Consider the following 25,632-nt stretch of genomic DNA (forward strand, 5'->3'; position numbering starts at 1 on the left):
GTTTTCTGTGCACGGGCATTTGGAATAATGACTACAATAAGCTCTAGTAGAAAACCTGTGACTTCATTTTCTGCCTGTTTGAGCTTTGATTTACTTTTTTTTGTGTGTATGTGTGTTTTGCTGTTGTTTTTTTTTTTTTGTGATTAATGACACAGTTTTTCAATGTAAAGCCTGGAGAGTGAAGAGGGAAAAGGGTAGGATGGCACAGCTGGACAAGTCCGTGTGCTGGATGTGCAGTATGAGATAAGTGGCTTGGGGAGCAGTGGGCTGCCTTGCTTCCAGGGAACAGCAAGGTGTCTTAGGGGCTGGTGGGATCTTGGGAAGGCAAATCAGGAGATCCTTCGGCCAGAGGTTGGCCCTTGTATGATTTTGGTGAAGCGTGGCAGCGAGAAACGCTGCTGTTCTTCCCCCTTCCTCCCAGCAACTCGAAGCCTGGTTTTACACTTCTTCTTTATCCCCTTCAGCCCCAATTGTGCTGAACAGCCACATGCAGAGTACAGTTTTTCCCGTGATCTCCCCTGACATCACTTAGGAAGGCCATTTCTTTGACCACGTGGTTTGTGGTTAGTTGAATTTTGAAGGCGTGTGTCACCTGCAGCTGTGAATTCATTATCAACAGCTTCTGCTCGTGGCAGCAGGGATGAGTTCAGCCTTCCAGTCTGAATAGCCGAGCAGATTCGCTGTCAAGTGAATAAATCCACAGCAGATAACTGTGGTGACTCACTGTGCGTTCATATACAGAAGCTGAACAGCCTTTCCCCTCTCTTCCAAATAAAAAAACTTTGCTTTCAAACTTTATGCCTTTCTCTTCAAGGCAGCTGTCCAAATTTATTGTGAGAAGACTTTAAAAAAATAAATAAATAAAATAAAAAATAAAAAATACATCATGCGTGAAGCTTAAACATATCCGTTCTCTAAATGTGCCAAGTTTTACCTCTTCACAGCTCTTAAACAGAGATGCTTTTAAAGCCAGTCTCTCTTTCCATCTCTTCAGGAGAGCTGCAACACTACCAGAAACGCTCCTACTGCCTCCACTTGCAAAGGTGGAGATGCCTGGAAGGGAATTGGCTTGACAGCAGGGCCCAGAATCAGTGAGGCTGGTTTGAGAGAGAGTTTATAAATCCTAAAGCTTTATTCAGGGCACATTGTCTAAAGAGATTTGGCTTTGTTTTCCTCGCAGCTCTATTAACGTTAGCAGGTAGCTGCTTTATCTCCTGCGATGAAGCATCACGGGACCCACCTCTTTCACCTACAAACTGGGAAGTAAACTGGGAAGGAACTAGTTTAACAAACAAACAATGCTTAAAATAAAAAAAAACACATAAAGGTATGTGAAGTCTGTCTGGTAGTACTTCATTATCCTTGAGGCACAGATACACAGAAAGATCTCAGCTTTCCCAGTGGGATTGCTGTCGTTGAGCCCTGTTCACTTCAGCACAAATCTTTGAAGGGTCACCAGTTAAAATGTGAGCGTGGTATAGCATATCGTAGTGACTACATACCTAGTGAGACATTTAGATGACGAATAAAAAGTCCGTTTTAGGTGTTCAGTGACTTCTTTCCATGGCAACTGAACTCTTCCACTGACAGAAGTGGCCAGACAGTTGAGCCCTGCAGACTAGAAATAAATGTATTGTTTTAGTCCTGGATTAAGGTGCTATTCTTGTCTTTCCACCAACTGTATATTTACTTAACATTTATTAAATGGGGGAGTGGGAGAGGAAAGATTGATTTCCTTTCCCTTTTTTGACTCTCCTTGGTTTTGTGTGTTTGTTTTTTGCTTCACACCAGGAGAGAAGCCACAGGTTTTTAGTTAGGTGTCTCCCCTGCTGCCCTCTTCGTGGTCAGAAGTGTCATACGTGGCTTGAAATGGGCTTCCTTGGTTCACCAGGATTGTGTAAATTTGTCTTCTTGTTGGTGTGTGACTGCAAAACAAGCAGATCAAACATTAATGACAGTTTTTACTGCTGTTTTTTTAATGTTTACTTAAGGTCCTGAGTACAAAGAATGCTCTGGAAGAGCTGGAGGGTGAGGTTATGCGGGGCAAGGAGGCAGGTGTTTGGTTCAGAAGCCAAAAGGACATCTTGTATTGTTACTGCAGCTGAACCAGGCGCTGATGTTCAAAGCTCGTGTGCCAGACTGCAGAGGTCATAAATCAGCAGTGCTCGTTCATCTTCCTCTTACGCTTGGTGAAGGTGCACTCCGGTCACATCCAGCTCCCAATTCCCAGCTGCAAGGCTCTTCAGATCACAGATCCTTGCTTGTTCGCTTGGATCCAAGATCTGGCCTTGGCTCTTAGGCAGAATACCAAATATCAAGGGAATTGTGCTCGTTTTCTCTCCAGACCATGACAAACTTGTGCTGAAGCGAGCTAGCATGGTGTATTCATCGCCACCATGGTGGGGAATTGAGGTTTGCCACTGTGCTGATCTGCCTGTGAAGGGCTTGTGATCAGCCACCCTGGCTGGAATCAGCTGTGACTCCAACACAGCGTGTAGACCTTTGCCTTGCATAAAAGAGTGCTGCTTAAAAAAGGGGGGAAAAAGTAAAAACAACTGGAAACCCATGGTCCTCTGGGGTTTGCCAAGAAGCTGAAGTTAGGAAGAACTTGAGAGCATTTCCGTTTTTAATTAGCATTGTTTGTTGTGCAGCATGAAAGTAGTGCTCGTTAAATGCTGCGTATCTGAATAGCTGCTTTTTTTCAGTGATAACCCGTTTTAAGTCAGCAGCTGTGCATTAAGCAGTGAAATGCATATCCTGCAATTGTGGTTAAGAGAAATTCTCCAAACCTTCACCTGTACCATGGGTACTAATGCACACAGCTTTTCAGAACGCGAGTACACGAGTAAGGAAACATTCAGATGTAGTGCTGAGAAGGTGGTGTCAAAAGGGAACGGAGAAGTCTTTCCTCAAAGCACGCTGTTAACACGCTGTGGTAAGTACAGCAGGAGCTGCTACTGTGATTGTGACTGCCCAATGTTCTGAGTAATAAAAAAAATATATATATTTTTAAAGAAAAAGGTGATGCACAAAGCCTGAGGAGGGCTGGCAGCGGATGGCAGCCAAGCCTTCCAGACAGGCAACTTGCAAGCCAGCGCTGGTGGCAGGGGCTGCAAAGCGAAGGCAGCCCCCAGCATCCGGCTTCCCAAGCAGGGCAGAGATCTGCCCCAGAGGAGGAGTGGCGGTGCTGGCCTCAGCTGCTGCTCTGCCTGGTGCTCCAGCCTCCATCATCCTGCAGTTTTGTAAGGTCTCTGAGTGTGGGGGTACAAAAAGTCTTCATTTATTTTAAATGTGCTTCTTGGAAGAAAAAAAAAATCCCCCTGCTTAGACCATCCATGGTGCACTCCGTGTTAGACAGCCACTGGCAGATGATTTTCTTGCTCTTTCCGCCTGGGCTGGTAAGCTTGTTAAAATGAAAAGCTGAGAGCTGGCTTGTTTCTGACCTAGAAGATGTTTAATTGTGAGCTATGGACAAGGTGTCTTTAATTTGTGATTTATTTAATAATTCTTTCGGGGTTGGAAAAAGATTTTTCTTCTCTCTTGGACACGGCTGACTTCATCTATCCTCTGCGACCCAGGCTGCTGTGGTTGGGGCATATTTCAGAAACCCTTAGGGAAAACTTCACGCTTCAGCGCATCCTTGCAGTGGCAGCATGTTACTCTCTGCTAAAGCAAGATGGAAGAGGAAAAAAAAAAAAAAAGGATGAGCAGCTGGTTGGGTATGTCAGACTGCCTTCTGCTCTCTTCTTCTCTCCCCTGTGCCTCACCAAGCTTGCCCTGGGTTTCTCCACTGTTTTCTGCCCTACCCACTTTCCCCCTGATGCATGCCAGGAAGGTGCAAGGGCTGCATTTGTGGCACAGGTTTTTCAGTCTCCTCCAGCCACCACTAGCCCTGGATGTCACGAGGGGTGAGCACCAACCCTCAAACAAGGAGCCTTGCACCTGGATCTTCCCCGTGGCCCTCTGAGGCTCTCGGAGATGAGAGCGGGTGGATCCCTTTCTGATCTCGCGCTGCTTTCGTTGTTTTTATCCCCTCTTGTGGCTGAGCTCCCCAGCTCTGTCGCAGCTCCATCCAGGGGCATGGATCCTGCCCTGCGCTCCTCGGGCAGCTTCAGGAGAGGTGAGCAGGGCACGGGGTCAGGGCTGCACACAGCTTCTGTGCCTCTGAGTACCCAAACAACTCCTGGATTCCCTTGTTTTCTCTCTCCTGATGCGTGTGCACGTCCTTAGGAGGAATTGAGCCCGATCCCAGTGGACAGGGATCCACACAGCAGGCTGGTTTTTTGTGTTGTTTTTAAACCTAGCCAAAGCACGCAGAAGTAATTACACAAACAGCAAAAGCTACTTGTTGTATTTGATTTAATAGGTGAGTCCCACCGGATGCAAAAGACATTTTTTTCCCTTGTGTGCCTCTTCTCTGGAAGAAGCAGCACGCTTTATCCAGGCTGGAAATAAACCAGCAGAACAGCGCCCAAGCAGCTGCGGCAGCTCACGCAAAACCTCTTCGGCCAACCTGCCTGGAGATCTTACAGCTCTCCGCACCGTTTCTTGCGTGAGTGGAGAGTGCCGAAGGGACAGATGTTGCCAATTTGAACCGTACAGGGGGAAGGCGAGTATTGCTAAGCAACCGTGTGCTTGAGAGAGCGTTTTTCGGAGAGGAGCCAAGGGAGTTCTGCCTGGGAGCGCTCGCGGCTTCTTGTGGCTTGGTGCGAGGGAAGAGAAGAAAAGTTCTCTCCTGCCAGGGCCGCCGCCAGCACAAAAGGCACCGTGACCTGTCGGCACCGAGTAGGGCCAGCAAGGGGATGCACGAAGCCAGGACATCTCCCTTGCCATGCGGGAAGGCCCTACAAGATGTTCACAGGTAAGCGCGCCACACGACGCCCGGCGCTGGCCACGGGGACCTCGGGGCGGGCTGGCAGCAGCTCCTGGAGCCCCCGAAGGAAGGGCGGAGGGGCTCTCACCCATGGCCAGCTGGAAAACCCTGCGTCTGGCTGCTCCCCTGCATGGCCAAGTGGTGCTGGGAAGGCAGGCAGCGGGGGCTGCGCTCTTCCTGGCCGTCCCCTGACTCTATCAGTGTGTTGGTTAGGAAGGAGCATTCAGAAAGCTGTTCTTGCCCTGACGTCCTGCTCAGCACAGGACGGCTGCTGGTGGTTGTACCTCTCTTTTTTTGCCTCTGTGAGGGGTCAAAGTTTCAGGTCTCATGGTTCATTTTGACTGATGTCTACTGATGTCGCTGCCTGAATCATTTTTAGTATTTCCTCCCCGCCTTCCCAAGCTGGAGCTGCTAGTTTTCATCATCTTACTGATGATACTTTGACAATTAAGTTGTATCTTACTGTTCTTAGCAGCAGAATATTTTAACTCCCAGCTGGAAAAGGTGATGTTCCTGCCTTTTCCATCTTCTGCTTTCCAGCTTACTCGTTTCACTTTCTATACCACGTTAGCAGGTTTCCATTTTTCCTGTGCGTTTGGTCAGACGTTTATGAATGTCCTCAGACATCAAGGTGCTCTTTTCATCTGTGGCCAAGTGTGGCAGATACTGCCCGATGAGGTGACATCTCCATCCTGCTCTGAGCAGAAGGGCCGGCTGGGTTTCCCAGCCAGGCTCTGCCCTCAGCCTGGCCACCTTTGCACGTCCCCAGCCACACAGAGGACAGGCTGCAGCCGCCTTGCCCTTCAGACCCGAAAAGAGCTTGATGCTGCAAAGGAGGTGTCTCCTGCCCCACGGCCAGCTTGGCTTAGCAGAAGGCATTGCCACTTGTTGTGAGGCTTGCTTCTCCAGGCTCCTGTATTTATTAATCCCTTTCTGCCAGTTCCTAGCATGGAGCTCTTCCTGAATCGCAGGAGGGAAGGGCCAGCCTGATGTTTGCCTTGGCCGCTAAGGAAAGGGGCTGATTGTTAACCCGTTGGTCAGCTGCAGAATTAGCAAATGGTGAAACTTCAGCCAAGCTTCCCCTCGCAGATATTTGGGCTTGGGTGGCTGGTCCAGGCGTGCGCTTTGCTCTCATGAAGGCTGAGTAGCTCAGATACTGCCACAGCCAGAAACGTGTTCTTGACTTGCTTGTTAAGCTTCGTTAAGCCAAAAGAAAAATATGGTCAGCATTCAGTTTTTCTAAAACTCTGGTGGGTATTTCACATTTTCAGAGGATCATTCTTCCTCTTTGGCTGCTTAAATTTAGAGTGGATAGGGACAACACAGCAATGCTGCTCCCTTACCTTGAGAGATGTTCAGAGAGCTGGGTGTCTCTATCAGCAGGGCTTCTACAAGACAGCTTCCCTCTGGAATCAGAACCTAAACTCAAATATTTGTTTTAATGCATGTTGAATTTGATAAACAACAACAACAAAAAAAGAGCAGTTCCTCAAGTTTAGAGACCAAACCCATGTAGATGTAGAAAGTTTTGAGTGAGTACTCTGCAATGATTTTTAAGGCTGATCGCTGTCAGTATTTACAAGTATTTTCCGTGTCCCTAGCATGAAAACACTGGCTTGGTGGCTGCACATTTGAAGAGTCTATTGTAAAGCAAACAATGTGTGGAATGATGCCGTGTTAGCACTGCACATATATTTCTTTCAAAGCCTGTAGTTCAAGATGCTCGCTACTTGAAGAGCATTTTTTTCCCTTGCGTAAGAACCTGGGATTTTTACGATGTGCCCTCAGCGCGCTGCGTTTTGAATGGCAGTGGTTTGCGAGGAATGCTATGGGGTTGGGAAAACGGGGCAAACCGACTTCGCGGGAGACAAAGCTGAGTCAAATTTGAAGACTTCCAGCCTTCACCTCCTTTGAAAAGGCATCTTTGGGTTTCTTTAGCCAGCCTGTCGGCTCCTTGCAGTTCAGACTACATTGTAGCTCAGGCTGGGTTGGATGCCATCTGTTCAAGGCGGAAGGTGTGCTTTTGCAGCTTGAATGTTTTCCCTTGAAGGAGGCACAGTGCTAAAGGTTCTCCTGTAGCTTGTCGGTCCTCAGCTGTGCCCCACTGGCTGGACATGCGGAAGGAATATATTCTGTGCTGTGTGATCTTGTCTGGTCAAGAGGAATATATTCCAGGGTTGCAAGTAAGTCTCATCGTTTGCTGTCCACTGAAGTTGCTGCAGGGAAAGACACAAAAAAACTTTTCCTTCGGCAGAATTTGGCTGGTGTCTTGGTGATCCATGCCGCAGCCACCTCCCCTCGGCGGGGTTTTCATTACAAGGCAGTCCGAGTGATTAAAATAAACGGAGAAGCTGCTTCTCCCCTCCAGAGAAGATGGGAGGGGACAGGAGCAAACAGCTGCCTTTCTCCTGTCTTCTCAGCTTTGGTTTCTGGCCTCACCATACTGCTGATGCACCCAGCAGCCTCCTGTCCTGCCTGGAAAGGTTCTGGGCGTGGGGAGGACACCCCCGTACCTCCTGGGCAGGCACGCTGCCGAGCACACAAAGCTGTGTGCAGAGGAGGGGATGAAGGTGCCAACAGGACAGGCTTCGAGCCTTCTGTTGCAAGGCTGGGGAGCTTTCTGGGACGTGTGTCTAATATTCCTCTCAGGGAGACGACCTTTCCTCTGAGCGTACGTGACTTCAAGTCGTGTTACCGACAATAAGGCGCTCTTCTCCCTCGACTCCAAAACATGCAGCGTAGAAATGCGCTGTTTGCTTTCGGGTCAGTTGTAAAACAATGGCGAAAGTTGCCTCGACAAGCAAAAGGAAATCCTGCTATTTCTTTCCCACAGGTTGAGTCCCTTGGTTTGGAAGCACTTGAAAATATTCCTTAATTATTTTTTTTTCCCTGAGTTTTAAAAATAGCACCTAGGCTGTTTCTCAGCAAAGAGATCTGTTCATGTAAGGAGAGAGGTGAAACCTGTCTGCTCATCTGTTCCCTTGATGGTTTTAACAAATATCATTACTGCCGTCGTGCCTTTGCTGAACTCAAGTGAAGATCAGAATTTGCTGTCAAATGCTGTCTGGAGCCGACAGCAAAGATGTGTTTGCTTTTAAGAGCATAATTCCTGCTGACTTTGACCAAAACATGGACTCTTAAACAGTTATATCCTGTTAGCAAGTGAAGCTGGAGCTACTGGGAAATTCAAAACCTTGGGAATACATAGCCCGTCATTTGAATTTCTGAACTCATGCTCCTTACTCAGTCACAACACATGCCAACAGAGCACGTGTGCAGATTTGCCTCATTTATTCATCTGACAAATACCGTCAACAACAAACTGCCCCTGGTCCAAGTTCTGTTTTCACAGAATCACCTAGAAGAGACCTCCAAGATCCCCTAGTCCAACCTCTGACCTAGCACTAACCAGTCCTCCACTAAACCGTATCACTAAGCTGTACATCTAAACTTCTTTTAAAGACCTCCAGCTTGCTCAGCTTTTTCTCCATCAACGGCAGCGAGCAACATTTTGCTGGAGCCAGGCTGCTCAAAATAGTGTAACAAGTATCTCTAATGGCATGAATTGCAGCAAGGGGGGATTGGAAGGGAAAAATACTCCAAGTCATGACTTGCAGTTCCTGTACAAGGGGTTTCCATACCGTCAACACTTAGCTGAAAGACACCTTGTTTTCCTTCTGGAGACGTCAAGGGGACACTAATTAACTAATGAAATCATCAGCCTTGGCTGGAGTTCTGTTCTGCATGGCTGTACGCAGGCTCTGCTGCCCTGCTTACTTTTGATGTTTTGTTTATTTGGGTTTCAGCTGGAGTATTGTTAGGGCAGGGCTAATAGGGCTGCAGGACTTCCTTCCAGCAGCTCACGATTTGGGAAGGTCCTTTATTAAAATGTATCTGCACAAAGCGCTGTGCTCCTTCAGACAAAGGAATATGAACCAGAGGCTTTTTCCTTGTCAAGAAGCAGCTGCTTATAAAATTGGTTTTCTGTTTCAGTTTCCTCTCCATTTCTTCTTGTACCTTTTTTGTTGTGGTTGTCCTATTTTTGCTGAACTCAAGCGAGCTTCCTTCCGTCCTTAAAAACGACGAGTCTTGTGGTAATTCTTCACCTGCTGTGAAAATTAATCCTGGTCCTGGGCAACCTGCAGAGAAAACTGCCTTGCCTTCTTGTGGCGTTGCCTGCCTCTGACAGCCCTTCCCCGAATTTCCTAGAGCATTCAAGCTGCTGTGACAGGGACCCCGCTGGCAGGTACTGTCTGTATGTTATTTTACAGTAGTAATGAAACCCAGGGCAATGTGCCCATAACAAAATGGTGTTTAAAACCTGCGGCTGTCAGGTTTGGAGCCAGTCGTTAGGGATATATTTAACTGGGTCAAATTCGAGGCTTTAAACAAATCACATCAACAAAGATTTCACGTTAGATAATACCAGCTCCTGTTTGACTCTAAGTTAATGAAATAAACGAGCTTACTAGAGAAATAGCATTAGGGAAAACCTAAATTTACACAAATATTCCCACCCTGAAGTCAGGGAAGGGGTGGTTGTATTCTTAAACTGCTGCTTGTTTCTAGGTCTGTCTGCACAGTCTGATTTGTTACTGACTTACCAGAGCTCATAGGAAAGAGCGTAAAGACTTAATCATCTCAGCAAGTTTTAGGTCAGATTACATATTTTTCCTTTTCAAATTTCCACTACTTGGGGAAAAACGAACAAACAAAAACAACACAAAAGAAAACCAACCAACCAACCCAAACCTTACGATCTGAGAACTTGAAAGAAATCAGAGGAAAATCTACCTTCCTGCACCGCTTGTCTTTGGTGCAGCTTTGTTGCTTTTATTAGCCCTTCATCAGCACCACAGGTTCCCATGTGCAGTCAGTTCTCCTATGGTTTGCAGCGGTCTCTTTTTTTCTTTTTTTTTTCCTTTTTTTTTTTTTGGTTGAGTATCGGAGGGGCAGGTGCTGATAAAACATGCAGGGGGGAAACAAGTGTGGTTTTACGCCTCGGAGAGCTCCTGAGGGTGGCGAGTTTCGTAAGCGTGTCCTGCACTTCTAAGGCATCGCTTGCTTTTGTTTCCCATCTGCCGAGCTGCAAACAATTAAAGAAATCCAATCCATGCTTGAGAACTGAGGCAAAAACAATGCTTTGGACTGGGTTAGTGCATGCAAGAGAAGAACATGCAGTGTCGTGGCACCTAGTTGCATGCTTTCTAGGGAACAGGAAATGAGCAGGTAGCAAAACATACACTGCAGGGGAGGATATCTTTCCAAAAAGCTGAAATAGCCAGTTCATCTTTTTTTTTTAATAGTTACTTTCAAGTTATGCAGTATGAGATGCAGCGAAAGAGGCACTCCAGGCTTGAAGAACACCCAGACCTGTAACACTTCTTCCACCGGAGCTCCCAGGAATTTTAGCACTGCAGGAACAGGGTGAAGCCAGGAATTTTGTGCTTCCAGAGGAGATTTGGACCTCAGGTGTAGTCAGCTCTGGATTCCATGGTTTTACTTAATACTGAAATTGTGTAAAATGGAGATTTTGTTTCTGACAGGTGTGAGCTGAGTGCTAGCATGAGCTGTCCTTCCCCCTTGCTTGTACCCCTTCTGGTATTCACCTGGTGCTGTGGCAAGGTGGTTCAAGGAGCTGAGTCACCAGAAAGAGAAAGCCACCAGAGAAAGAAAAAGCAGAAGAGCCAATGGTTGTCTGCCAGGTTGACATATAAAATGTTTGTTGTACAGGCCGTATTTAATTGCTGGATGAGGCTGTGCGAGAGGAATCGCAAAGTAAAAAAAAAAAAAAAAAAAAAAAAAAAAAAAAAAAAGCTTGCAGGTATGATAACCTTGTTAGCATTGTTGTCTAATTAATCTCATTTTCATTTCTGTTTGCCCCCTGTTTCTAGTGTGTCATAATAGTAGTTACTCATGATAGGAAAATGATGTCAAATTCAGGAGATACTCTGTGAAGGGGTGTTTAAGAACATATCTATAAAATAAAGCCATAGGTGACAGAGTTAGGCCGGCAGGGCTAGGGGAGTGATCGTCCCCCTGTACTCGGCTCTGGCGAGGCCGCACCTCGAGTACTGTGTTCAGTTTTGGGCCCCTCGCTACAAGAAGGACATGGAGGTGCTCGAAAGAGTCCAGAGAAGGGCGACGAAGCTGGTGAGGGGCCTGGAGAACAAGTCCTACGAGGAGCGGCTGAGGGAGCTGGGCTTGTTCAGCCTGGAGAAGAGGAGGCTCAGGGGTGACCTTATCGCTCTCTATAGGTACCTTAATGGAGGCTGTAGCGAGGTGGGGGTTGGCCTGTTCTCCCACGTGCCTGGTGACAGGACGAGGGGGAATGGGCTAAAGTTGTGCCAGGGGAGTTTTAGGTTAGATGTTAGGAAGAGCTTCTTTACTGAAAGGGTTGTGAGGCATTGGAACAGGCTGCCCAGGGAAGTGGTGGAGTCACCATCCCTGGAGGTCTTGAAAAGACGTTTAGATGTAGAGCTTAGGGATATGGTTTAGTTGAGGGCTGGTCAGTGTTAGGTCAGAGGTTGGACTCGGTGATCTTTGAGGTCTCTTCCAACCTGGACGATTCTGTGATTCTGTGAGTTGAGAGAAGTCACCTTTTGGCATCTGAAGCAAGGGCTTCCCATGCGTCAGACGCTACGGGCATCGGTAAGTGCCTGAACGCAAGAGGTCTGCTGAACAAATGTGCTCCGTCTGCAGCAGAACAGAAACATCTTTTAACAACATGTTCTATGGCCACCCATGCCGACTGCGTGCTGACAGCGGTGCCTGCTCTACAGTAAGAGATGCTCATCACGTGTGTGTTCGCACTGTCTTCGTAGCTGTTCTGCTACATGCTTTACAAGCAGATTAATAGGTGTTACTGCTTCAGCTTTCCCTGAAAGCAGCTGTGTCGCCACATCCTCTAAAAAACATGGATGGAGCAAACCAGGTTTGAGATCCTCACTGCTGCCTGTGTCTGATAGATGCATTTCAGCCTGTTTTGTGAGACAGAGCACTTAGGCACCCTTGGAGGATAATCTGCTCAGTGTCTGATGTTCCTCACAGTCATGTGAGAAAATCTGCACAAAGTTGTGCTTGCACTTGTTCCGAGCAGCAAGGTAATGCAAGCTCAAATTGTGGCAGGCTTTGTCAGTACGCTGCAAAATGTTTCTGTATTTCGTAATCAAGGTTGGTAGGAGATTGTTTACAAACATGCATCGTCTCCATTGTTGGATGGCTTCTCTTGGAAGCTGTGTGCGTGCAGCTCGTGAATAACTATAGAGTGGAAAGGGGGGATTTTAACTGCCCAGAAGTGTTCTGCTGCTGCTGAAATTAAGTTAACGTGCTGTCCCTTGGCGTGACTTGAGCATGAGTAGAGGAGTCTGTCTGCCCATGTGCACCGTCTCCTCCTGCTCTGAGCCAGTTGTGCAACGCAGGTGAGGCGAGGACACTCCAGCAGGTTTTGCTCCAGGTTTGTCCTACTTCTTGTTTTCAAACAAACCCTTCCTGCAGATGCGATTTTGTGATCTTTGCTACGTTCAGACAGTGAAAGTCCACGCAGTTGACATGGAAAAAACAAATGGCAAGGTAAATGTTTCTGTTAAAATATAGGCTTAAATGGGAAGAAGCTGTAAATGTGGACTCTGTTTTGGTTCTTAGCATTAGCATGTGGCTAATCAGGGCATCAGAGAGAGCTCCAGAAGGGCCATGGCATGCACAGCATCTCTGTGCATCAGCTGGTAGCTCAAGCAGTCTCAGGTCTGGTTTTGTGCGGCTCTTTGTGTCCCCAAGTCTCTGTTCACCTCACTTGAATGTGCCTGAGCCCTGCTGGCCTCAGGGCACGAGCAGAGCTCTGTGCTCATGAAAGAGTGCAGTTTTTGGAGTGGCTCGTGGGGGGGAGACCTGGAAATAAATCAGAGTAGGTCCTTGCAGAACTCCTGGGGCCTTTGTGGGGCTGCAGGAAATTGCTCTGGCTGCCATCCTGAAGTCCCTTTCAGCTCAGGACCACAGAGGTGCTGAACCCTTCAGCAGCTGCTCTTGTTTGACTTGTAATGGGCACACCTAAATCCCATCACGTAGTCAAAGCAGCGGATTATCTGCTGCCCTGGTACGTATGGGGAGAGGATTCTGCAAAGGTGCTATAAACACTAATCGGTTTTTAAACTTAATTTAGCTTCTCCCCCTCCTTTTGCATAAGGCAAGCTACTTTATATGCAGCTGAATGTGTTAAATTACAGGAGACTGGCATATAACCTCATTGGTGGAGGAATTATGCTATAGAGCAAAGCAGAATACTCTTAATTTCAGTTCCCACTGATCTTGGGTGAGTAAGGTCAGCAGCAGCCCTGCGTGCGTGATTTTCTGAAGAGAAGTCAAATCCTTGGCAGATGAGTACTGTTCCACGAGGGCTTCGTGTGCACAAAGGCAAATGAGGATGCAGGGCAAAAGGGTTCCTCACCTGCTGTTTCCCCTGTGGTGTAGCGTATGGAAAACAGTTGAGAGTCCTTCATGTGCGAGCACTGAGTGTCACGATTGCACTGTCACGATTGTCCTTCCTGTGTGTCACGATTGCACTGTTTTTTAAACATCAATATCTTAATGGCGATTGATGCTGACATGAGTCCAACAGCTGGGATTCAAGCTCTAGGTGCACAATAACCTCTATTTAAAAACCACCTCTACTTTGCCTTCTCTAAGCTTAGGGGTTTAGTTTCTTGTTTGGCTGAGTGCACATGGCTGCGTAGAAGTAAGGAGGCAAGTCCCAAAATGAGGAGAATCCCAGCACTGTTTAATAAGCTCTGTTTCTCTTTACATGATTTCTTCAGGAAATGCTGTTTGAAGACTTTCTTTTTCAAATTTCTTAGAATATGGCTTCTGCTAAATACTTGAAAACAGCAAGCTTTGTAGAGGCAAGTTATTATCTGCCCTTCTGATGGCCTTTTACTTCTTGGTAGCTTTTTTTGATTAATGTGTTTCCATGAAGCGTATAGAACCAAGGGTGAGCAAATGTTTGCTGAATTTATCTGCCCAGTGTCAGTTGGTAAAACTGAAACAAACTCACACTTCTTCCTCTTTTTTTGTTGTAGCAAACCTTCCCCAGTGATGTCCAGTGCGTTGAAGAAATCCTGAAGGTAGGTGCTCTTAAATACCACATCTTGTGTTTCCTTACATTTCGCTTGCATTAAAATAACATGTAGGGGGGAAATACTGCTCTGCTTCTTTTTTATCACCTGGTGTTGCAATCACCAGAAGCACGTCCTTGGGTATGCTGCAGAGAAGCATGCAGTCCAAGAGGAAGACGGGCACGTCCCCTGAACCAGCCAGAGCTGCTCCTCGGCCAGGCCAGGGGGCTGCTGTTAAATGTTTCTGAGACACTGACACAACCCAAAGGAAGCGTGCACACACGCCTGAAGAGATGTAGAGCAGTATATTGAGGGGTTTGCTGTCTTTTTTAAGATTGCACAGCTAGAGTGTAGAGAGCAGTGAGCTGAGCAGTGGAAGGGGAGAAACGAGAAGACGAGGAGGGTGATAATTACACGACCAGATGGTTACACAGGTTACTTGAAGGCTGTTTCCAGTTCTTGCACAAAATCCTCCTAGATTTATCCAATCCCTGCTTCTAGAGCCAAAGGTAGCCAGATGGAATCACTTCCCTGTAAATTTTCATGTTCTGTGCTATTCCTAATTGATAAGGAAACTGGAGCCGCTTGTGAGCTTTTGTGCCTTGACGAAAACAGGTGCCTCAAAATTACAGCCCAGTAGAGATGTTCACGCCGACAGCAGTGCCAGCCGAGCACAGGCACTGAGGCTGGTCCTACCCAGCCAGCCCTGCCCCATGGTGCCCTGCCCTGCTCTGCTCATGCATGTGCTGTCACCGAGCCCAGAACCTGCACTCTGAAAAAGCGCACAGCTGCTCCTGTGCAGATTTTGTTTGCTTTTCCTTTTATTATTTCCTGAGCTGTAATGCCGAGGCCAAATGCTGCAAACGCAGTAGGCGCTTAGCTCTGCGAGCTGCGCTGAGATGGCTGCTGCTTGGGCAGTGCGAGTGTGCTTGCAGAGGGGGGCAAGTGCCCCCTGTGGGGCAGGTGCTGCATCCCAAGGATGGGTTCTCACTGCGGTGCTGTCTCTAAGGTCTGCAGTCCAGCCTACAAGGACTTTAGGTAGATACGAGTCTTAAGCTTAAAACTTCACTGCAAGTATCAGCAAAAATACCCTAATCCACTTTTCTCCATCTCCTTCCAGGAAATGACCCACTCATGGCCACCTCCTCTGACAGCTATTCATACACCTAGTACGGCAGAGCCCTCAAAATTTCCATTTCCAGCAAAGGTAAAACAGCCTCTTTTTGCCAGACCTTTTGATGTATTAAAGACAGCTTTCCAGCTTGCGTGCGCATTCATCTAATTTTTGACCCTGCCCCTTTCTTAGATAAAGGCTGTCAGGAGAGATTATCTTTTGAAGAAGTCAGATAAACGAAAGCACAGTGGATCTCACATTACATAACTGCTGCGTGAAATGCATAATTTTACCAAGAATTAGATCAGATGGTGCTTATGAGTAATTATTTCTGAGTGAGCTATGCGGTAGTGTGATTATCTTTTACCTTTTTTTTTTTTTTTTTTTTAGCAAGCTTTCTATTTTTAGAGTTGTAAGATGTTTGAGCCAGAGAGAAGGGATGAATGAGTGCTGTTTAGATGACATAGATGTTTGTTCAAACTGTGGACTCCAAATGTGACTCCAAATGTTTGCAGAAACATTTTAAGCATCTCTGTTGCAGCACAAAAAAAGTTTTAATCTTTATTTTCAAGAAAAATATTTGTTGACTGCATTAAAGAGAAATACTTGGAAGCTCTGTCAAAATTTTCTATATTCCTTCAAAAAGGCACATACTGCTCGTTTGCCAGCAGCACATTTTTGGTGGCAGTAGCACATCATGTTTGTGCTAAACTGTCAGAGCAGCCTAAACTCTTAAGACAATTCAAAGGCAAGCTTTGGTTAGGTTGACTTTTATCACAATAAGTAACACGTTGAAAACACATCACTAACATGCAGCTATTGAGAGAGGGCTGGTGTATTTTATTCTCAACTTTTCACTTTGTCCTTTCTTTGCAGGAATCACAGCACGTTGGATCTGTAGCACAGAATCAGAGTAAGTAGAAATCCAAAGAACACGCAGCAATGTCTGTATGAGCTCACAGATAACTTTGTGTGTTGTGTGTGCGAGATTGATGAGAAATATCAAATGTTTACATTGATTAAGGAGCACAATTTCCTGGGCTTGGTTGAACACTGAAGAATTTAGATAATGCCTCAGAGATTGTGTACGTTCCTTACTTGGAAAGTAAAGCAGCAGTTCAGCAGAGAACAAGCAGTGTTTTGTTAGGAAATCCCATTTAGGATGATGAATAATCTCACTGGCAAAGGATTACATCCTGTAAGAGAGTGACTTTCTATTTGTGACACCCAGAGACCATAGGGTAAAATACAGTTCATGTGAGGCAAGTAAAAAGAACTGATTTGTTTTTGATTTGCAGAACAGTATGACGCACCTTCAAAAACGTTGCCTAGTTCTCAACCAAGAACATCGTAAGTAACCAGACTCAATTCCCATGCTCTACTGTGCAGTTACTTAAAAGAATCTGTAATGAATTAAAATATGCCTTACTTGATGTTTCTGAAGATTAAAGTTTATTAGTTCAGTTTTTCTCTGAGAATTTCATTGGAGGAAACTTACAGCCACAGCAATATTGCTGGTTCATGTTTATGGTTACTGTGTTAAAAAAAGCAAAACACCACAAACACGAAACCACACAACTTAATATACCAAGTGGAGTGGGTTTTGCTCTGTTAATCTGTGGCTACTTAATACCTTGTCACACAGTGTGTGCATTAATCATGCATTAAACTGACATAACTTAGAAACAAACTGAATCTGATCCATTTAGCATACCATTTTGAATTTGTGAAGGTTAGTAAAGCTATGCTTACAAAATTTGTGAAAACTCGCACATCGTATAGAAATCATGGGGTATATTTTTTTTCAGTTGTCCAAGGGAAAGTTCCTGAGAAGTGTTGTTCTTTTCTTTTTTTTTTTTTTTTTTTTTTTTTTTTAATTTTATTTAAACCCTCCACCCCTCCAAAAAAACTACCTTCATGTGAAGTTTCTAAAAACCTCAATTTACATCATCTAATCAAGTTAGCAAGGTGCAAAGTGGGGTCCTGGATTTTTTTTTAATGTTGTTTACATATTTCTTCTTTTGTCTCTTTGTGTCTCTTCTTTCCCTTATTATTTTATGGTTTCTCTGAGAAGGCTTCTCAGAACTGGAGTCCCAGATCTTTGTGCATAATCTTGGCAACAGTTTTACAGAGGCAGGGAGGAAATGCCAGCTAATACTTGTATTGCTTCAACACCAAGTTGTAAGTTGGTGGGAAAGATCCATAATGACAATAAAAAAAAACTTGGCAGAGTCCTGGTAGGTTCAAGTGGTTGTCTATTAATTAGGTTAATCACAGGAATTTCTTGCAAGTAGTTTTGTGTGGGCTGACTTTGAGTCTTTCAGGATTAACCTGGCCAGATGGCAGCATTGATAGGTTCTGAGCCCTGAATAATAGAAACCTTTCCACGTCCAGGAGGCTAAGTGGTCTGTGTGCGAGTCAATCGCCCAGGCATTAAATGCCTGTCAGCTCAGTGATAAAGAGCTCGTTTTGCTTCACACTGTATCCTTCCAGGGAAGGCTGCAAACTGCAGGCTACAAAGCTTATACTTTTTTTTTTTTTAAACTTATAATGAATAATTCAATTAAAAATAAAGAAAACCTGGGAAGGGCACAAGCAAGAGCTCTCCTCCTCAGCTGAGCTGCAGGATTTTGTGTTCAGGCTTTTCATTCAAGCCTTCTTGACCTGACCGGTCTCCAAAGGGCAGCCAGAACCTTCCTGCTGCTGGTTTCTGCTAGCATCTCACTGAGCCTCTGCGTTTAGGGATTTCATTTGAACTAAGACAAACACAAGCCCTCTGGGGCCAGCTGGGCGGAAGGCACAAGGCAGCTCAAGCCCCGTCCCTGAGTGTTGGTTGCCTTCATGGCAGGTCCTCCTTGGGGATAAAGGGAACCTCAGTTTGCTGATGTCCATCAGTGAATGTCTTTCCCTTCGTGGTGATTTTTATTAGCATCTCGGAGCCAGCTCTCATTTACCGTGGCCATACGACAGAGGCAGTTGAAGGCAGAGGAACAGAGCAGCTTAGGCTGACATCCTAAGCGGACTGAACCGAGGTTTGCCCAAGGACTTGGCCTGCGTTTTCCCCTTGAAGCGATGCATTCCTTCTTTTTGTCTCCTTTTTGTTCTCCTTTGCCAAACAGGGCTTTCTTTGCTCTTCAGAAGCCACATGACCCTCAGAAAACTCAGCTGCCGATAGTAGCTCATGTTACCAAGTGTGGCTGGCTGAACACAAACAGCATTTGTGCTGTGCTGCTTAATTAGAGGTTGAAATCCCTGGGCATCTGTGTGCCCAAATTAAGCATCCAGCATCCCCGAGCAGGCACAGGTTCCCAGATGGCTTTCCTTCTTGGATGCAGCCCCCAGGTCAGCTCCTGGCCGTGCTGGAATGGGAGCAACCCTCCTGCTCATGGGGGAGATGCCAGCCTCTGCCTCTGCGATGCATCCTCCGCACGGCCAGCAGAGAGGGGCCTGCCTGTGCCTTCAGCGGAGCTGCTGGGCAAGCTGCACTGATTTTAGTGCCACTCATCTCACGAAAAGAGCTCTTTATAAATAGATTCACAGGGATATTGACGGTGTGTGCATAAGCTGCGGGTCCTGCAAATGAAAACTTAGCATCTTTGAAGCGCTGAGCTAATTAAAGATGATTAGGGCAGATTTATCTTCTTTAAGTAGGCTATTTAGCAATTTGTTGAAACCTTGTTTTGGGGAAACTGGCTTTGTCTAGCCATGCAGAAGTGTGACTCATAAAGTTTTCATGTTCCTCCTTGATACTAAATTGAATTTAAGTGGTAGCAATGTTCTTCCATGATCCTAAATTGAAGTTAAGTGGTTGCAATGTTCTCACACTGTGCTTTACTTACCAGCAGCTCAGGTGAAAAAGGCAGTCCTTTTGGGTAGAAACAGTTAAATCAGATTTAAAGGACAATCTACGTAGCACTGCCTAGCGTATCCTTTAGCCTCTAAAGGAAATGCCTCTGTAGGCCAGAGTGCTTAAGGTAAAACAAAACAAAACCCCGGAAAAACTTCGGGGACATTTTCACATCCCTGGAAGTGTGTTTAAATTGCAGGGCAGAGCAGCTTTGGCTCCAGCCGAAGCCAGTGTGTGCACGTTGCTGCGGGCTGCATGGCGTTTGCCTTCAGTAGGAGATGGAGGGGGGGTTGTTTGCCACAGCCGTGTCTCGTAGCGCTTCCCTCCAGTGTTTACTCTAAAAGCAGAGGCTCCAGGTGGTGTCCACAGGGAAGGTGTTTGAGGAAATGAGGTGGTGGAGGCTGGGAGATGGAAGAGGACAGCCACGAGGGAATGGCGAAGTCAAAATGCCTGAACAAAGAAAGCACGTAGGTGACGGCAGGCAGAGCCCTTATGGCACCAAGAGCCTTTTCTGCATCGGTGCGAGGTAGCACGGGGTTTTGGGGCTGGTAACAGCTCAGGAGGCAGGGCTGTGCAGGATGGTGCGCCCTGCTGTGGGCACGGGAGGCCTCTGGGCCTTCTGGGTGCCGTCCTGCTACAGGTACAAGAGCGTGGGTCCCAAGCTCAGTCTTTAGCAAACTCTGACTCAGAAGCGTGTCACGTAGAAATGTACCCTTCTGAAGGCAGGTTTTTTCCTGTGAGCTGTATGCTAGCAGCCCCGTGAACGTGTTTCAACAAAAGGTCTCGTAACTGGAAAAACAACGTCAGCAGCAACAAAATACACTGCTGGTGCTGCAGGGGGAGTAGTCAGAGTTCAGGGAAAGGGAAGGCAGGAGAACTCAATTTGTCTCTTATTACTTGGACACCCTGACCTTTAACTCATCTTTACATTCTGCCCTGAGTTTTGAGGGATTTATGACTTGAAAGTAAAATGCCTGAAGAAGAGATGCTGTCTCATCAGAGTCAGCAGTCAGCGTCCAGAGCTGCCAACCCTGGTGTCTTGGGAAGGAAACTGTACCAAAGTATGCATCTTGCCAAAATGAGAATGTACCCTAGGATAGCAAATTTTGACTAGCTTCAAAGATGTAAATAAAAAGATAAGGATTAGATAAGAAGACTTTTTACAGGGAGGAAAGCATTCCCATTTCCTCGTCTTCCAAACCAAGAGCCTGACAGTGTAACAAACAGCAAGCACGTGGGAAAGGGAAACAGCCCCTCACCCAAACCCCATACAGGAAAAATGAAAAAGCAAGGAAAAAAATCAAACCTGGCAACATCCCTAGTACAAGATTAATTTGGATGGCTGAAGTTTTCCAGCTTGATAGTGCAAGCAGATGGGATGACGGCAATGTAGGAAGACAGCAGTTCAGACATGCAGCGTGTAATTCAGTAAGAGAGTCTGTATTGGAGTGTTGTTTTGCAAAGGGACTAGAGGTTTGGGGTTTTCTCATTCGTGGATATTCAGCTTCAGGCAACGCGTCCTGATTTTCTAGTGAGGATGTAGAGCACTGCATGGAGAGCAGTTAATTCTGGAGGGCAGCACGCTCGGTTTGCAGTCACACAAGTGTTAGAATCTCAACTTGCTTGTAAACCAAAATAAAAGTGTGTGGTTTTAGGCATTTGAAATTGTCTTTTCAAGGGACTTCGGCAGTAGTGTTTTGATGTTCCTTTTCTTGGAGGCATCCCCAGTAAAATATATATTATTAGGAAACGACAGGCGTAGAAGCAGCGAAGCTGTTGGAAGAGATGTACCCTCGAGTACGCAGTGTTGAGATGGCGAAGCCTCACCAGCCATCTCCTTCCCCATAGCTCACCGCTTGTCACCCAGAGCCAGCGTGAGGAGGCACCTGTGTCAGGGACCTGTCTTCCTTGCTAAAATTAGCAGGCAGGCCACGGGTGTGTTCGCATGTTCGGGCCATCCTGCCGAACCCATGTGCTGTCACTGCTGGTATGTGGCCGTAGGGGGGTGTGGAGTTTTCCTGCTGGTTTCGACATCTCGCTTGCTCCAGCTGGGGTTGAGGTGCCCTAGAAAGCAAGTGGTTGACCTTCAGCATGAGCAGGCAGGCTTTCAAGTAGCAGGAAGTCACTGACTGCGCTTCCCGTGGTTTTATGTACAGGGCTGGGTTCCCTCCTCAAATGGTGGAAGCAGAGGGTTTGTTCCCGGTATGAAAAGGAAACATAAAACAGGCAACAACAGAAACAAACCTTGAGAATAATTGCTGGAGTCTGTTCTCTCTTCGTTCGGAATGTGCAATTTCCATTAGGGCTAATAGAAGTGACGTGGCTTTCTGTTTGAAGGGAAGATACAGCCTTTCCTTTGAATTACGGTGCTTTAATCTGGTGCTTGGAAAGGCTGAAAGGTACTGAGAGCATGCCTCAGTTACTGTCTGACCCTAATCCTCGGTTACTGACTGCTGAAATGGATTTTACCTGTTGACTGACAGTTCAATTGCTCTGAAATTTTCGTTTGGACTTGAGATTCATTGCTTGTGCTTTGTGGAGAACTTGGGGTCTCTGCCCACAAATCCCTCTCCTCCAGCCTTTTGAGGACCCCAATTTCACAGAGGACAGTGAAATTGGAAGCAGCAGGTGCCACCTGCAGACTTAGGACTTGAATGGTGCATCTGGAAACACTCACAGGCAGCCCACTGCTCTAGCAATGCTAGAACAGGCCTTGTGCCTCACCACCCAGGAACTGCTTTGGGTGTGTGACTCCCCAGTGTTAGGGCTCTTGCTGTGCAGAGCTGGAATAGGAGCTTGGCTTGACCTTATTGGCCGCTGCTTAGGTATGTGTGTGAGACAGGAGATCCAAGCAGCAAAAAGAGGAGCTGTGTGTCAGGAGAAGTATTTGCAGCCCACAAAGAGCAGGATATGTGAATGTGCGCATCTTGTGGTGCTTTCTGCCCCTTGGGGAGCTAAAAGCTTGCCGGTCTCTTGCTGTAGCAGGGCTGGACTTGTTCTAGCAGTTGTCTGCAGATGGCAGCCGATGGTACTGCCCCTGTGTTGCAGAGTGCCCTGAGGTCAGGTGGAAGGCAGAGTAAAAGGCCCAGGCTGTGTGTTTCCATGTTGTTCTTTGTTCAGGTAACGAGAGGATTTAGCAGATTGAGCATGCCGAATGTTAAAAAGCCTTGGGGAGGTCGGCTTATTTTGGAAAGTGCAAACCAAGTCTTTTTTCAGTGTCTGCTGCTTGAAAACGTGTCTGCCCTGGCTGATGTGTATCTTCTGGTTGTCTTTCAGAATGCTCCAGGACGACCTGCAGCTCAGTGATAGTGAAGACAGTGGTGACGACCAAGTCAGTTTTAGATGTTTTATACCCTACGCCCACAGACATCCCGTTAAATCATCGCGACGTGTTGCGTTGCTCTGAGCTCCTTAAGCTAACCTTTCCTCCCCCTCTCCTCTTTGTTTTTGTGAACAAAACAGGTTGTTGAAAAGCCACCTTCTTCACTTGCTCCTCCAAGGTACAGGTTTGTTCCCAAACTGCTAGGTAGACAGATAAGGAGGAAAAAAAAGAATTATTTTATATGAGGGTAGGTGGGAAAGGGTCCCTTGTTTCTGTCATAGATGCAAGCTTTAGTTTCTAGCTGCCTGAAGCCAAATTGGATTTAGTCGTGTGAGGTTTTACAGAAAGCTTCAATGAGAAATGAGTCCAGGCATGCTAGATTTTGCCTTCGAACCAGAATTGTATTTCCCCATCTGTTCCCTTCCATTCTCCTCTTCCACACCATCACGTTATTTGGAGAGCACACTGGAGATGATGGGATTTTCAGTTACAACAGTGATGGCTAAGGTATGAGTGCAGCTGTAGTTCAGAAGGAAGCCAGAAACAGCCAAATAGGTGTAGAAGAAATTTACTGAGGCTGCTTCAGCCCCTCCTGATAGGGCAACTTAGAAGCAGGATTCAAGGTTGACTGAAAAGCCACGCACCTGGATTAGAAGCAGAAAGGTGGAGAAACCCCAACAAGAGAGCACCGATGTACTTTTCTGGCTTGATGTGTGTGCTCTTCAAGCACTGGTGACAGTCTGCAAAGTCAGGCTTGCACAAGGGCATTTTGATTTCTTGGCATGACCGACTGTCTCTGCAGGCTCTTGAAACAGTATGTTCTCGCAGTATCGGTCTGCATCAGCAAGGAGCTTGCCTCCACATCATACAAATGTATTTGTGCTGACATGGGAAAGAGTTTTCAGAGTCAGAAGTCAGTGTTTTGACTTCTTTAGTTTGTTCCAGAACAAAAAGTTATGCCTCAGCTCCATCCACTCCCATTGTCAGCAGGGCTGGGGTGAAGCACTTGTGAGCAGGGATGGGTCTTGCAAAAAATGCTGCTGTTTGGGGCTGTTCATGAAACAGCTGCAGCACCTCAGGCAAGCAACATGGGTGAAGAAGTAAGAACTTGCTTTCCCCCTTCTTGTGAAGGGGGAAAATAAAAACAGAAGCCATCCTGGCATGTAGGTTTCCGTCTTGTTAGTCTTTATTAGGCATCTTTTCTGCTGAGTGTTGGGACTGTCAGAATAGCATTTGTCACTATTTTAAAAAGCCTTTTGTTGGCTAAATGCAGCTTTGTACTCTTGCAGTGACATTCTGCTTGTATAGTTATGGCTGGGTTGGAATTGAGAATTTTATTATTTCCAGAGTTGTTTTTTTTATTCCGGTGCTTTAGCTTGGAGTATGGCAGTGTATTCTTTTGGCCTTGCCCCCTTTCCTTCCAGTGCCAAAGCAGGGGGGTTAAGTTTTATTTCTGGATGCTTCCATATCAATGTAGTAAGTAACCTTGACGCGTGCTGCTTTCTAATTTTATCTCCTGGTGGCCTTGCAGTGCCCTGCAGTCCCAGCCTGAGAGCGTGGCATCAGCACATTCCAGCAGCCCAGAGTCAGGGAGCACCAGTGACTCAGACAGCTCTTCAGACTCGGAGACGGAGAGCAGCTCGAGTGACAGTGAAGCCAACGACCCTGACCCTCCGAGAGTGTCAGCTCCTGAGGTGAATGCACATGAACTGTAGGGGCTGCTTAATGCAGGCTGTCTGCTGGCTCAACGCAGTCAGACAGGGCACCTGAAACGCCCTCATCCTTCAGGTGGCCTGTTGACATCTTTGCTGCATCATCAAGCTTCGCTTGCCCTTTGCTTCTTTGCAGGAGTTTGTCAATGAAATAACCCTTAGTAACAGCACAAATTAGACTTTGAAGTGCCTCACCTTGAAGTGTTCCCCCCTGCCTTTTGGCATCGTTGGCTAGCGCTCCAGGAGGAACTGGTGCCTTTACTGATGAGGCATAGGTGGGAACTGCAGCTTGTCCTCAGTGCTCACCTCTCCCTGTGCAGCTCTTCAGGGTGCTGAGGCTGTCGGCTGCTTCGGGGTGAGCCCAATTCCCTGACATGCTCCGGGAAGCTGCCAGCGCCCCTCTGCAGCTCCTGCGTGTGAGTGACAGACTTGGCTTCTCCCAGCTCCCAGCTGAAGTGATCGGGCCCGCAGGAAGGGCTGGAATGTGCTTAGACTTGCTGCTGTTGAGTTTGGCTCACATAGTGCTGCACTGGCGTTTCTGAGGCTTTTATTGGGAAAAGCAGGCAAACAGAGCTTAGTGCCTCAGAGTTGCATAATAATTGAGACCATGCAGCTTTTAAAAAATATGCTGCAAATGTACTCATGTCCTGTGGTTTAAAACAGATCCTCCAGCTCACAAAACATTCTTGGGCCAGCGGGAAGTGCAGGGTTAGAGCTGATGGACCACAGCTTATATAAACCAGTCCACTGACAGCTCTGAGATAATTCTCACAAAGCCCAGAACCTTGTCATTTATTCCTCTTGACCTCCCTAGCCTTGGCTTTCCTTTCTTTTACCTTAGAAGCACATTAACAGGGAGAATTTTGTGCACAGGAGACATTGCAGAAGCTTTGAAAAGACCTGTCTTCTGATCTCACAGCTAACACGCTTCATTCTGCAGCACTTCACTCACAGACCTTGCCTTGTGCTATGTGAGAAACAGATATTGTACTTACCTTCTTATACCAAATCATGCCTGCTTTATACTGAAAATATGCTGTGCTACAGTGTTGTTTTCTCTCTAGTGAAGTCCTAGTTATTGTGGATTGACCATTTTTCCCGTTTTTATTCAGTAAACTGTTCATTTTACACAGAGAGCCAAGTGGTGCACATGCTCTGTTTTTCTATCCAGCTCCTCACATAAAAGCAAAGACTTTAGGACCCATGTGCAGTATTTGCTTATTGTTATTTAATCTTTTAATATTTTCTCTTACTATCATTTGCGATTGGGAAGTTTAAAATGTGATAAAACCAAGTCTGTTTCATAAACCAGCTTTCTAGATGGAGTCACCCAGACACAGCTGAGGACACGTCTTCATGTCAACATGTTGTACGGCACAAAGGAGGGTAGAGTCTGGGTGGAGAAGAAAAGGCCAGCAGAAGGGATTAATTAGTCCTGGAAAGCCTTTCATGTGCTAGGGCTTCTCTTTTCTGAGAAGTGCTGTGGCTGTTCTCAGAAGAGAGTTGTGGCTGGGGAGGAGGATTGGTGAGGGCACAAGCGTAGCTGTGCTCTGACAGCGCCCAGATCGCAAGTGACACGTTTGAGCGATGCTGAGAATTAAGCAGAATTTTCAGAGTGGGCCCTAGAGAATTGTGCCCCTCATTTGCAGCTTCAGAT

General features: G+C 46.5%; 1 protein-coding gene across 2 annotated transcripts in view; it reads left to right on the top strand.

Annotated features, from left to right (window-relative positions):
- The window catches only part of AFF1 (AF4/FMR2 family member 1), a 65,273-nt gene that overhangs the window by 26,522 nt on the left and 13,119 nt on the right, over window positions 1-25,632 (top strand). The window contains exons 4-10 of one of the 2 annotated variants that reach the window (XM_032186543.1): window positions 13,945-13,989; window positions 15,101-15,187; window positions 15,971-16,007; window positions 16,393-16,444; window positions 22,218-22,272; window positions 22,404-22,441; window positions 23,795-23,957. In XM_032186543.1, coding sequence (XP_032042434.1) covers window positions 13,945-13,989; window positions 15,101-15,187; window positions 15,971-16,007; window positions 16,393-16,444; window positions 22,218-22,272; window positions 22,404-22,441; window positions 23,795-23,957 — 477 coding nt within the window. The remainder of the gene's footprint in view (window positions 1-13,944; window positions 13,990-15,100; window positions 15,188-15,970; window positions 16,008-16,392; window positions 16,445-22,217; window positions 22,273-22,403; window positions 22,442-23,794; window positions 23,958-25,632) is intronic. The other variant, XM_032186544.1, reaches the window with a different exon arrangement.

Source organism: Aythya fuligula, chromosome 4, assembly GCF_009819795.1.
Source record: "Aythya fuligula isolate bAytFul2 chromosome 4, bAytFul2.pri, whole genome shotgun sequence".
Lineage (NCBI taxonomy): Eukaryota > Metazoa > Chordata > Aves > Anseriformes > Anatidae > Aythya > Aythya fuligula.